Source organism: Gossypium hirsutum, chromosome D04 (genome assembly GCF_007990345.1).
Source record: "Gossypium hirsutum isolate 1008001.06 chromosome D04, Gossypium_hirsutum_v2.1, whole genome shotgun sequence".
NCBI lineage: Eukaryota > Viridiplantae > Streptophyta > Magnoliopsida > Malvales > Malvaceae > Gossypium > Gossypium hirsutum.
Window position 1 is genome coordinate 19,034,123 of NC_053440.1, and position 13,693 is coordinate 19,047,815.

Below are 13,693 nucleotides of genomic sequence, written 5' to 3' on the forward strand. Positions count from 1 at the left end.
GTAATCAAACTCGCGTGTTTAAACCCGGAATCTGTTTTGGTTCATTTTGTGGGAAAATCAAGCAACATCAATTGTGTTCGAATAATTTCTATTTGTTTGATACTTGGTTTTTGAATAAGGTAACAAAATTTTCCCAATTTGTTTTCAATTTAAATTCGTTCCTTAAACAATTTCTGTGGTTGTACATGAAGTTTGCAATTCATCCCGAAAAGGTTAACTCAACCACAAAGTATCAATTACACTATACCCCCGAGGAGCGAAGGTTTGTGTTGATCGAGCAAGATAAAAACTATCTTTATTTTCTTGCTCTTGAAGATAAACAAGGTAAGACACTTGAAAACTTTGAAACGTTTTTGTTCTCCTTGGATGGTGACAAACATTGTGTTGATGAATTGATTTTTGAAAGATACTTAGATTGTGAAATGGTTAATTGTTTTGCCTCGATTGAACACGATATATCTGTTTTGATTGTTGACAAAAAGGTTCTTGTTTTTTATAATTGTGTTGATGCAATTGTGAGAGAATCTGTAGGCAAACGTCTAATGCACGGCATGATTGTACAGCTTCGAGAACCATGTGAATCTTTTCAAATACCTATTTGTGATGATTATGTCTAACTTTTGACTCATTAATCACATTCTGACATGACTTGTGGAATCCATTTAAGTTAATTGAATGCCTTGAACTCTATTCAATTCTATTTCAAACATTTGATGAGGCATTGGCAAGTACATTAGCTTGTTTGCATGATTGTCTGCCTAAATATGGTTTGCTTGGCAAGTGTGATTTCCTTGTAAAAACAAAATTTTTGTTGCGTTGTAGAATGAGTAATCAAAACTATGTTTTTAAGCCCGGAGTATGTGTTCCCAAGTTGTTTCCAAGTGAAGGTGACAAGTCAAAATGGTATTCTCCTAAAGAATGAGGGTATGCAAATAGCCTATTTCCTTTCCGAACCATTTGTGATTTTCAAGTTTTTGGAAACGATTCTATCATTTTTAAGTACAATGGGGTTCGTGATCTTGAGAGGTTCTTCGCAAGCAAATGGCCCGATTTGAGGACAAATCGTCTTCAAGAGGGAGGGTATGATGCAATCTCGACCGCGTCATGTTACGACACAACTCTACGACATTGAGATTGGCCCAAACTCGAGGGGCCTAAGTGCAAAATGAAGCTTTTAATTTTAGTTTGTTAATTTGGTTGCTGGAATAAGGAATTTAATTCATTTATTTTTGTGTCTTTAATTATGTTTTAGTTTGTACATTATTAATATGCATCTTTAATTAATGTCCTGCATTATTAATCTACATCTCTTAACTTTGACATGCATTATGTAACTTCCATGTTAGTTTAAGTCTGCATCATTAAATTAAGTCATGCATTAAGTAACTCATTTGTTCATTTAGTTTGCATCTTAAACCTTGCATTTAAGCATCTTAGTTGTTTAATATGTTTGAGGTTTGTTTATATAAGTATGTTATTTAATTGGCTGTTACATTTTAATGCATAAATTAAAGTGTGTTTATTTTCATTTTAAATAAGGTGATTTAAGTTGCATGTTGAATTAATTTGCGTGCATGAGTGTTATTAAATATGTTGTTTTTATTAGTGTTTTAAGTTACTATTTAATCTTAAATTTCTATTTTGCAGGTGACTTTTCATATGATTAAAGACTCTTCAAAGTGGGATAGTTTCAAAGCTTTTAAAAGAACATTAAGGAGGCTATTTAATGGACCAAAAGAGACTCTTCAAGTATGAACGTTTTTAGAGTCTTAAGTATTCATCATGGTGTCATTTAAGAGGATGTTACACAAGCTTTTATCATGTGGTTACAAGAGAGTTTAAGGGACATCAATTAAAGACATTAATGATGCTTAAAGTCTTCATTAAGGAGAATTGACATGCATTTTCAACTACATCAGGTTCCCATGAAGAGACATGACTCATTGGTTTCCTTACAAGAGTTTAATATGAAATTAAAGTTTGTAATAACTTTATTTAATTGCTAAAGGTGAAAGGTCACAAATAGGCATTTGAACAGTCATAATAATGCCTATAAATAGTTTATAAGAAGACATTGTTTGAGGTTAGACGACTTTTTGAACTTTGATAAAATTTTATGAACATTTTGTTCATGAGTGAGTTTACCTCCTCTCCTATTTTGTACAAGTCTTGTTCGACTTATCTAGCGTTACTAGTGGCATCTTCCCGACTTGTTTCTTTGAACTTATCACTCATCACCAAGTGTGGTGTTCTCCAAAATATACATTTGGTTCCTAACTTCCTAGTTAGCGGGTCAAGGTCCACCTTAAATGACGTATAAGTCTCAGGTCAGCACTTTGATATAGTGTTGGTTCTTTCTTGTTCTTAAGATCATCTTTCCACGTCCACCACCTATCCGACTTATCAATCATTTATTTCTTTATCATTAAACCAAACCTACATATTTCTAAACCCTCCGTTCATTCCCAAAACCACTTTGTTAGCTTCTGCATATCATCACCAAACTTGCGATTTCAACGCCCGAACATTCTCCTCATCGACGACCGATACAAACATGTGAATCGACTCGACTCACCCGGGCCGGATCACATCAGCTTTGATGTAATCCCTTTGAGAACTCCTTATGATTCTAGCATACAACTATTAAAAAAATAAAGGAAATAGTGTTTCTAATTAGAGTATGCTAAAATTATTAGAAGTCTTATGTTCTTGATGAACTACACTGACCTGATATTACATATGCAGTCAGTAGACTATAGATATACCCATAATCCTAGAAATGAGCATTGTAATGCTTTAAAGCGATTTCTAAAATACCTTAAAGGTACAATAACTTAGGAATTGGATTTTATTGGATACCCTGCAGTCCTAGAGGGCTATTGTGATGCAAACTAGGTAACTGATAATGATGAAGTAAGCTCTACAAGTGGGTATGTTTTTACTTTGGGAGGAGCAACTATTTCTTGGAAATCTACTAAACAGACTTGTATTACTTGCTCCATGATGGAGTCAAAGTTTATAGCTCTTAACTTAGTCAGGAAAGAGGCCGAGTGGCTTATGAATTACTGGTAGAGATTCCTTTATGGGAAAAATCGACACCTTCCGTATCTCTATTATGTGGCTTACAAGCCGCAATTTGTGTTGCAAAAAGCCAAGCTTACAATGTTAAGGAACGCATATTCATATAAGACATGAATCTTTGAGATATTTAATAAAGAATGGAGTACTTTCTATGGAATACGTGAGGTTAGAAAGGAACTTAGCTAATCCATTAACCAAAGGATTAAGTAGGAAAATGATTCTAGATTCATCGAGGGGGATGGGCCTTAAGCCTAGTGGTTGAGGAATTCATGGTGGACACGCAACTTAGTTCTCTAAGTTCAATTTAGGTGAAACAAAACCATGAAAAAACTCAGAGTGTACATTTTATCTATCCATATGGAAAACGATGTGCATGCATAAGGTTGAGTTCTTACTCTTAATTCATTCATAGCCCAGGGTTTGGGTGGTCCTATTAAGACAAACTTGATGAATTCACTGACATGTGAGGTTGAGTTTATTACTCTTAATGAGTTCATATCCCATAGTTTGGGTGGTCCAAGTGAGACGGACTTGATGAATTCACCAAATTTAAATTTGAAAGAATAAGTTTAAAAATGTTCTTAATGATTTCATAGTCCTAATTCGGATGGTCTATATTGAGATAGACTTGTTGAAATCACCTACGTTAGTGTGAAGAACTAGCCACCTTTTATGAAAGACATTGGGTAGTCTTTCTAGAACACTTACCAGCATCCCTATAACACTCTTAATTCATTTCCATTGTCGGAATAAAACTACAAGATGTTATAATACAAACATAACTTAACATTAAACCTAAATGAATAATTCCACTTAAATTAATTATCAATAATTAAGTTCCATTCATAACAAACATACTCATTTTGGGCTATAATCGAGCCTTCGGGGCCCTAAGAATACATTAAAAACAATCAGGGATCAAATTGAGACAAATCATAAATTTTGAGAAAAACATGAAAATTTGAGATGTAGGGGTCACATGGCCGTGTGTCCAAGCCATGTGTCATATCCCAGACCGTGTGGAAATTTGAAGTTAGGACACACGGCCGTGTCCCGGCCCATGTCTCTACCTGTGCAACTCACTGACTTGGGTCAAATGGCCATGTCGCAAGCCATGTGCTAAACCGTGTGGCTTCAGACATGGGCGTGTGACTATTCTACATGCTCGTGTGTGACTTCACACGCCCATACGCAAAAGCTGTGTACCTTTCGAAAATAATCTTACAGGGCCGTGTCTCAGGTCGTGTGTCATCCCATGTGAAAACTACACCTATACTATTTTACAACACAATCAGGGTGTACGCTCGAATGTGTTGCTCATGTGTGACACACGGCCATGTGTCAGACCGTGTGTACCTAAATGTACCTTAAAACTTAAGTCTACCAAATCATGCTTACTTGGACACTAAGCAACCCAATTACTAGCCATTTAACCTATTCAAAACACAATTAAACATGCTCAAAATATGTCAAAACAACCACCTTAAGTGTCTAACCAATGTACCCTCATTGGTACCACATTTTATATTTTTCAACATATTAACAAAGTATCAATCATTCATGATTCACATTCATACCAAATTTTTCCATATTTGAACTAGTATTTAGCTATTTAAACTACAAAACTTTAAGCTAAAACATATACCAAAACATTTAGATAGGCTAACCTACCAAAACATAGTCTCAAAAATCAAAAGACCTCCCTATATATATGTCATTACAAAATAAAGCATCACACCACAACTCTAAACTACACCATTCATCAACTACACATCAAGATATTCATCTATGCATTATATATACTTATTCCAACATTACAAAATGTACTCAAAGAAAACCACTAATCTCACTCATTAACTACGTCTATCCACATTCATTAAACTCATATATTCATCTATATATACATGCCACTACCCATAAATAAGATGCAAAAACTACCGACTTAGATGCATAGTGTGAGCTGGTTGATTGATCCTTCCAAAAAGTCAGCAACGATTATCTACAAAACAACCCAAGAAAACCGTAAGCTTACTTAGCTTAGTAAGGACATAGTATAACATTTACTCTAAATATAATCAAACTCGGTTCACATATTAAGTAATTACTCAAAGTTTTGGGAGCATAAATGGTGAAATGCTGAGACATTAAAATGCATTTAGAGGGTATCAAAGTACAAACAAGGGCACATATGTGCAGTCAGGGGTACCGAAGTATAAACAAGGGCACGTATGTGCATTCAAGGGTACCAAAGTACAAACGGGGACATGGATGTGCATTCATATATAACCTACTACAAGTCAATTTCCATCATTTTAGATTTTTCCTCAATTTCTTACACATCTATTTAACGATCTAAACTTTTGTTGTAGTATATATAATCAAATTGAAAACAAACAACAACATAATTTATAGTTTAATTGCAATAAAAAACAAGTTACTACAAACTTACTTGAGCTAAATTGCAGTAAAGAAGTTCAAGGACTATTCCGCTACTTTTCTTTTTCCTCGTATATCAACAGAATTTTGATCTAACAAAAAATTTATTTCATTTATTAATACTTTTTTTTAAAAAAACCATACCCTTCTATTTACAAAAATTACACATTTGGCCTTAACTTTTACACTTTATGCGACGTAGTACCTTAACTCGAAAATCATCTAATTTAATAAAATTTGCCAAGTACCACAATTAGCCGAATATTTTACCATATTAGTACAATCCACAACAACTCAAAATTCACGAGATTACCATGTAAATTTTAATATTTTAACAATTTAATCCATAACTCAAAAACTATCAAAATTACTAAATACATCATTTTTAATTAGCAATCAAGAATTCAAACCCACCATTTATCATTCAAACTAACTAAGATTCATCAATGGCAACATCTCAAATCTTTAACAATTTCTAAAATCAAGGTTTGAGCTATCTAGACCTAGTTGCAACAATCACAAAAACACAAAAATTACAAGAAATAGAATAAAAATAAGCTTACATGCAATGATCATAAGCTAACTGAACTTCAAACTCCCAAAGCTAAATTTTCTTTCTTCTATTTCGGTGAGAAAGCATGAGAAAATGATACCATTTCTTTTGTCTTTTATTTTTCTTTAATTTATTTATATAATTACTATATTTCCCTTATTTAAAATCTTAAAATTCTACAATAAAAATGCACTTAACCATCCATCAATAAGTCTTATGGACAATTTACTGCATAAGTCCCCACTATTTCATTAATTACACAATTAAATCAATTTAATTCATTAACTACCAAAGTTTACATCTTTCACAATTTAATCCTTTTAATTCAATTAATTATTAAAACCTTAAAATTACTTCACCAAAATTTAATACTATACTTGTATAATTCCATAAACCTTATTAAAAATAAAAATATGACTTCATGTATCGGAATTGTGGCCCCGAAACCACCATTTTTGTCACCACTAAAAAACGAGATATTACAATCCCAAGGTTTATTGGCTAAAACTTGTTGATCTATCATGGAACATAAATTGGATCTGAGATTAGTTGTGTGTCATGAGTTAACCCCCTATCTTAACAAGTTCAAGATTCGTTCACTTGTTAAGAGAAGAATCACTCATTTCACTATGTACTAGTTCAAATCCATAAGATACTAGTGCTTAAGCAGCTAAATTCGTTGTTGCTTTTCTCATATATTTTCTTATGTTTGCAAAATTTCCAATTACTTTACATTAATGGGGGAATGTTAGTAATGCAAATTTATTTCAGCAGTTACAAAACATTATTTTCAATAGTTACAAATCGTTTTTATAGTTACAAAAACATTAAATATTTTTCTAATCGTTACATGGAAATATTACCATTTTACCCTACTAAATTACGTTTTTGCCTTTTCCAAAATCCTATAAATAGAAGGCATTTTTCCTTCATTTGATACACAACTACAAAACAAAGCTTCTTCTACTCTCTCTCATTCTTTTTAAAACTTTAGAATTTTTCTTAAATTGCATTAGAGAAAATTCTGTCTAGGAGTTTAGGTTTTAAGTGGGACCGTTTGTGACCCCTCCAAATTTTCCTAGGAATTGATCCTAGTGTGATGTTTCCAATTAATTCTATTTTCAGATTATTTCAAAAGAGCAATACCAATTGAGTTCTACCTTCCTTATTCGAGTGTGCAAATATTGAAGAACTGTATTAATCTTGGGAGACGATGTCTACTATATGATTACACCAATTAGGGTGAATTCATTTATAAGGCAATGGTTCTTTCACATCATAGTAATAATTTATTTATTTAATATTAATTTATTTTCTACTCAGTGCTAACGAATTTATTTTGAAGCTAGCGAAAGGTATAATATAAGAAAATTTTAAACTCACAAACCCTAAACACTAGTTACTTTTAGATTCGCTTAAGCATAAGTATTAAATTCCCTCCTTCCCCGTAAATTGAGCATTTGTAATCCACAAACACCTTTTTACCATAACCCCGTTTTCAACCAAAACCCTTCAATAAAGCTTGATTTATTACAGAAGTGCAATTTCTAAAAATTTATCAATAAACACAATTAATCACTTTTCTTTACGTATGAACTTTGAAGCACTTATGTTTTTTTCGCTTTTTTTTAAATATTATTAACAAATTTAGGGTAATTACCTTTAAACGCAGATATAAATAATGATTCAGATAACTACCTGAATTACTTAGTTAATCATATTTATAGAGCCTTTAGCTTTACTCATAACTAAATTAGCAAATTATATTTGGAAACATTGAAACTTAAAACGCGAATATATATGACAGTCCAAGCATCTTTCCTATTTTAACAATTTTTTATTATGTTATTAATTATTACAAGTTTAAATACATAAATATATTTAAAATATTTAACATAAAAGATAATGTAAATATAATTCGATAAGTTTTAAAGTAATAAAAAATCAATATCAATTTTTTTTCCAAAAAATGTTATCAACTTATTCATATGTCATTTATTTAATTTCAAATTATTTAAATATAATCTACTACATTAAAAAAATAAAAAAATCTTCATGGAATAAAAAATTTATCTTGAATAAATAACCCCACATATTTATACATGAATATTTTATAAACCGTTATAATTAGTTTTCTATATTCACATTTTTCAGTAAATATGATAAAACATTATTAGTATAATGTTTAAACTAAAAAATAATTATAATTTTATTATTAATAATATTAATTAACACAACATTTAAAATTTATTTTCAATAGATATCACAACAAGTTTATACATTAAAATTTTTTATGAACCATAATAGTTTTATTATTATGGATATTAAAAACATAACGAATATAATTTAGTTATGCAGATAATTTTCTGCTTTCTTTTATCTTTATTAGTAAATATGTTAATATATTATTAATATAATATTTAAATTAAAAAAATAATTATAATTATTTTAATAATATTATTAATTAACACAATTTATTGAAAATTGTTTTAGATATGATTCTATCAAAACAAAAATTGTACTCAATACTTACGACCTATAAATTATTTATTTTAGAACTCAAAATAACAATAATATAAATAATTTATTTACTTCAATTTTTTAAAATTCAAATAATAAAAATTTAAGAGTAGAAAGTACGAATGTATTCATGCAAATATATATTAGAATACTTTATATATCTTTTATTCTTTAATAATAAATACTTAAACTGATTATATAAAATTAAAATCTTTTATTAAAATAAAAACAATTAAATGCGTGTTAAGCAATCAATTAAAGGGGAAAGCACGATTGGCATTTGGTATGACCAATGAGCCCAAATACCATTAGTTTTAGGTGCATGAGCCTCTATCCTTGTGGCATCTGAATTATAAATTTTTCAAAACCTTTATTCTATTTTAAAGAAATTTCTTCACATGATTCTAAAAACTTGATCTTCAACCATTTTTGAACTTTTATTTTCATTGTAAAGTTACATGAGTATCAGACCTCTCTTGATATTTAAAGCCTTAACACCATGTTTCAGTGGCTTCATGATTATTGATGCAAGCACAACTTCCTATAAGATGCCTATAGCATTTCTATAGTTACGTTCATAATGAAGTCCGTAAGGATGAGCCAATGAAAGAAAAATGAAACAATTGGAGCTTGGATGCACAGAATTCTGAACTTCTGTTTTGATGGCAGACTTCAGTTCCCTGTATTCCAATGGTGGATGTTGTCTTTCAGTAGCTCCTTGAGTTATCATGTCCATCCTGAGAAGCAAATGGAAGAAGACAAGTTATATTTAACTGATTGTAGGATTTGTTTGATATCAAATTGCATCAATTTATAGCTTTACCTGAATTGAGGAGGTGGAAACATGGCTGTTATTTGGGGAAGTCCCTGCACTGCCACCAATCTTGATGAAAGGCATTTTTTCATCAGCAAGAGTTCTCAATTTGTCAAGCTCAGGCAACACTACCCGTCCTAGATCTGGTCTGTCTTTACGTCTCAGCTCTGAACACTTAAGGGCTAACTTTGCAAAGATCAAGGTCTCTTCCCTGGGCCAGTCATGTACAGCTGGGTCTAATATTCCAGCAAAATTTCCATTTTCAATAGCGTTCTCAACATGATGAGTCAAACCCATTGGTGGTTTAGCAGTTATTATTTGTAGAAGCATGATCCCAAGTGAGTAGATATCGGATTTTATCCCTAGCATTCCAGTTTGCTGATATTCTGGATCTATGTAACAGAATGTTCCGGCGGTTGATGTCATTCGATACTGAGTTACAGTGTCAGCAACAGATGGAGGAACAAGCCTAGCCAATCCAACATCACTAATCTTGCTGACATAGTTGCGATCAAGCAAAATATTGCCCGGTTTCAGGTCACGGTGTACAATAGGCTCTGGTTTGGTTTGGTGGAGGAAAAGAAGACCTGTTGCAATCTCTGCAGCAATTCTAAATCTTACTTGCCATGGAAGTACTGGACTGTTATTGCGCCTAAATAGCCGGTCTTCCAAGCTTCCATTAGCCATGTATTCATAGACTAGGCAGCAATACTCTGGACAGGCTCCAAGGAGAAGTACCATGTTTGGATGTCGTATGCAGCATAACACTTCAACCTGTATGAGTTGCCAAATACATGTGGTGAGTAAATTTTAGTAAGCATTTCAGCAAGGCCCTACTGACATGATTTGGCAGATTCTTACTAAATAGAATATTAGAATAGAGTAGCCGATACGTAGTTTAAGATTTTGTTAGATGTGTATATTGGCAAAAGGAAGTATGCATATGTTTACTTGGAGATGTGCACAGATGATTGCTATTTACGATTTAATGCATTTGTGTAACTTGATTTGTGCTTAGAATTGCATGCTCACCTCTTGCTGAAACTGTAATTGTCCTTGGGCTGCATCTGGACGTAGTACTTTTATGGCAACAGGTGTGTGGTCCAGGTTGCAGTGGTACACTGGCCCATAACCTCCTTCTCCTATTTTGCGAGATGGCGAGAAGAGATCTGTTGCTGTTTCAATCTCTTGAATTGTATATTTCCTATACCTGAGATCATGCCCAAAATTATTTATAGCCAATTTCCTATCATCAGCTTCTTTATTGGCATTCTTTTCTACAATCTTTCTCTTTTGTGCTTCAAGTTCAGCAATCAGTTGAGCTGCTTGGGCTGCCTCAATGGCCACCTGACACTTTGCTTTCTCCTTTTCTGCAAGTGAAAGTGCAGCTTCCTCAGCCAGTCGTGCCTCTTCTATTTTTTGTTCTTCTTGTAATTTCCAGCTTTGAAGTTCTTTTGCCTGTAATCAGAATTTTAATAAAATTATCGTATACCACATTCTAAACTTTTTAGATTATGCGCAGAAATAATTTCAGCTTTTAGATATTAAAGTACCCTCTGTTTTGCTGAGAGTGCTTCCTTGCAGGCTGCACTATACATCTCCATTGTCTGCTTGAGCTCCTGTTTGAGTCTTCTCATCTCAGCTTCCACATCATCCTGTGGCATCTGAATGGTTAAGTTCCATTCTTAAACATGTATATTCTATTCTCTTAGCTGTTTTGCATAGTAGTTAATTATGCTCATTTTCATGGCAGAAAAGTATTGCCTTACCATATTCTGAGATGACCATGATGTCCTACCACTTTCATGTGATGTTGAGGAGCTCTCATACTGTGAACTGAAATCAATGGACCTGTTTCCTGAGTATGAAGATCCAAGGCTTATGCTGTCATATTCAGAGCTGATCGAAAGCCGTTGAGTCCCGAAATCCATATTGTCGTGCAGAGATGACATGTTATCAGTACTTGGCCTCCCACTACTTACGAATGATATGTCAGATTCAGGAACTGAAGGCTCGTATTTATTTCTCGGTCTCGTGAACGGTGACCTGTTGCAGGCGATTGAAAATTTTGAGTTTCGAAGTTACTTGTATATATATATGTTAATAATATTATTATAACTTACTTCATTTCCAAGTCTTCATACATGTTGCGTGGTGGATGTTGGGACCTACTAGGAGCTCCTACAGAAGCAAAATGAATAGCGTGAGTGAAGAGGGATACAAGTCAAGAATAGGAGGAGGAGGAGGCATGCAAGAACCTCGATATCTAGGGAAAAGTGCTTGAGCCGAAGGGGATTCAGTTATTTCGGGAATGATAGAGGGTGGGGGCTGCTGTGGTTGAGGTGCAGGAGGGTGATGTCTAGCTGGAGGGGGAGCAGAAGCAGATCGCACTGATGAGATCTTCCCTTTGCCTATCACATATACTGTGCAGTAATTGGGAGCCCCTTTTGAGACTGTTGTTGTAAGCTCCGTGCTCCTGAATCTTCTGTCACGACAAGATATAGGCAAAAGCAATGTTATGACCCGCTAGATCAATGAGCCATATTATGAATTGAAATATTTAGATGCATCGATCATGTATGCATGCATTTAATCTTACAAGCAGAATTATTGTTGCATGCATGTGTGCGTGCTGGGTGGAGAAAGAGGAATCGATTACTTACCTAATAAAGCCGCCTTTAGTTGGGGCGCCGAGTACTAAAATCTCGATTGAAGAGGAGGAAACATAATCAATTAAGGCTTTAGCTATGTCGGTATCCTCCAGTATGATTTCATTACTTGTGATCTGTTGCAATATTAAATTATATAAAAAAAAGTTTATCATCAAAGAGAAGAGAAGGGAAAGAAAACGTACGTCCTTCCGCGAGCAGAAGCATCGGAAAGGTAGAAAGACCTCCTTGGCTTGGTTGTCCACTTGTTGCATATATGCTTTTGCAACATCATCGTTAACTTTAGATATGTTTGTGAGGAGCCCAGCTGCATGCATGCATATATAATAATTGAATGAAATGTGCAAGAGAGAGAGAAAAGATTGGTATTTAGTTGATTAATATATAAAAAGAAAGAAAAAACATACAAGGAGTGGGTATGGAAGAAGGTTTAGTTTTCACATGGACAAGATTGATAGATTGACCCTTGGACAAAAGATGATCAACGGTCCATTTCAATGCGTATTGACTTCCCTTGTCCTTGTCTATTCCCACTGCCACCATCGCACTGTGTTCTTTCCTTTCTCCATTTCTTCTCGCCATCTTTTACTTAAACCCCTTAATGCACCAAATCAAATCAATTTGCTTTGCTTACCCTTGCCTTTCTCACTCTTATATCATACATATTCCATAAACCTCCCCTACAGACCATGGCTAATGAAGAGGGAAGTTTGGTAGGTTTATTTGTTTTCTGGAAACAATCAAAACTAATTGCCCAATAAAGTGGTAATTGGAACCATTAATGATTTTCTTACAAAACTAATTACACGTGTTATGTTTAAATATTTTTGTCAGTTGAAACAATTAACTTTAATCTTACACTGCTCTTAACTGTAGATTTAAACGAAGATATTCCATTCTTGGCAAGCAATCGTACCATCGGTTGAACCTTTGAATTTAGAGCCTTGGATTGCCCACTTTCTTTCTTCTCATTTAGCCCTTATTAAGTTCAATTTGTTTCTTGTTAACCGTTCAACTTCTGAGGTACGCTAGCTAACAAAACGAGTTGAATTTTAGTTCGATTTTGTTATATTTTGATGAGCTTTAAATTCGTGCTAGATTATGCATATCTATTATATTAGATAAAATATTATTTTTCTAAAAAAAATAGAAAAATAAGTAAAGATACGGAAAAGAAATAAATAAAGTATGTAACAATATATATTGGGTTGAGATATCAAAAAAAAAAGTGTCGTTTCCAAGTAAATCTATGAATAATTTAAAAATGAATTTATTTGAATACTTATATTTATATTAAATGATAACTTCATCCATCACTTGATGTATTTACTAGGAATCAAATTTGAGGGTTTTTAAAAAATATATATATATTTCTTCGATTGAATTGGTATAACATCATGCATAAACACAAAGTTGACCCAACCCTAGTTAGACATATATTTTTAAAAAATATTTCTTCGATGGTCAATGGTGCAGTGCAATGACTAGTCGAACATTTCCCTCCCCAATCCAAAGGGATAAGAAAACGATCAAATCTTTATGTTCCTGGATTCCAATGAATCTTAATTATCAAGATTTTCAAACATGCTCTTGTTTTCATTTATTTAATTTTATATTTTG

The 13,693-nt window shown here is 33.0% G+C and overlaps 1 protein-coding gene and 1 long non-coding RNA gene across 3 annotated transcripts; one reads left to right on the top strand and one right to left on the bottom strand.

Annotated features, from left to right (window-relative positions):
* Positions 1-9,021: 9,021 nt before the first annotated feature.
* On the bottom strand, positions 9,022-12,374 carry LOC107910108 (U-box domain-containing protein 35). 2 transcript variants are annotated; one of them, XM_016837867.2, is made up of 9 exons: positions 12,259-12,374; positions 12,068-12,189; positions 11,663-11,886; positions 11,528-11,585; positions 11,174-11,450; positions 10,958-11,059; positions 10,437-10,862; positions 9,414-10,178; positions 9,022-9,327 (listed from the first exon to the last, which is right to left on the bottom strand). In XM_016837867.2, exons 1-9 carry the CDS (start codon positions 12,325-12,327, stop codon positions 9,298-9,300), a joined length of 2,073 nt encoding a protein of 690 aa, XP_016693356.2. In that variant the 5' UTR covers positions 12,328-12,374; the 3' UTR covers positions 9,022-9,297. The 2 variants fall into 2 exon arrangements, with proteins under 2 accessions (XP_016693356.2, XP_040947434.1); XM_041091500.1 differs by having other exon boundaries at positions 11,663-11,889.
* Positions 10,105-11,248, top strand: LOC107899457 (uncharacterized). Its single transcript, XR_001684687.2, has 3 exons — positions 10,105-10,203; positions 10,989-11,075; positions 11,158-11,248. It is a non-coding gene; the product is annotated as an uncharacterized lncRNA (long non-coding RNA).
* Positions 12,375-13,693: the final 1,319 nt, after the last annotated feature.

Bases quoted from the DNA above. Each gene is read 5' to 3' on its own strand.
- LOC107910108 (XM_041091500.1), bottom strand. From the start codon at position 12,327: ATGCAACAAGTGGACAACCAAGCCAAGGAGGTCTTTCTACCTTTCCGA. The intron at 11,451-11,527 runs GTAAGTTATAAT...CGCCTGCAACAG, and splicing joins TATGAAGACTTGGAAATGAA to GTCACCGTTCACGAGACCGA. The intron at 10,863-10,957 runs GTACTTTAATAT...TTCTGATTACAG, and splicing joins CACTCTCAGCAAAACAGAGG to GCAAAAGAACTTCAAAGCTG.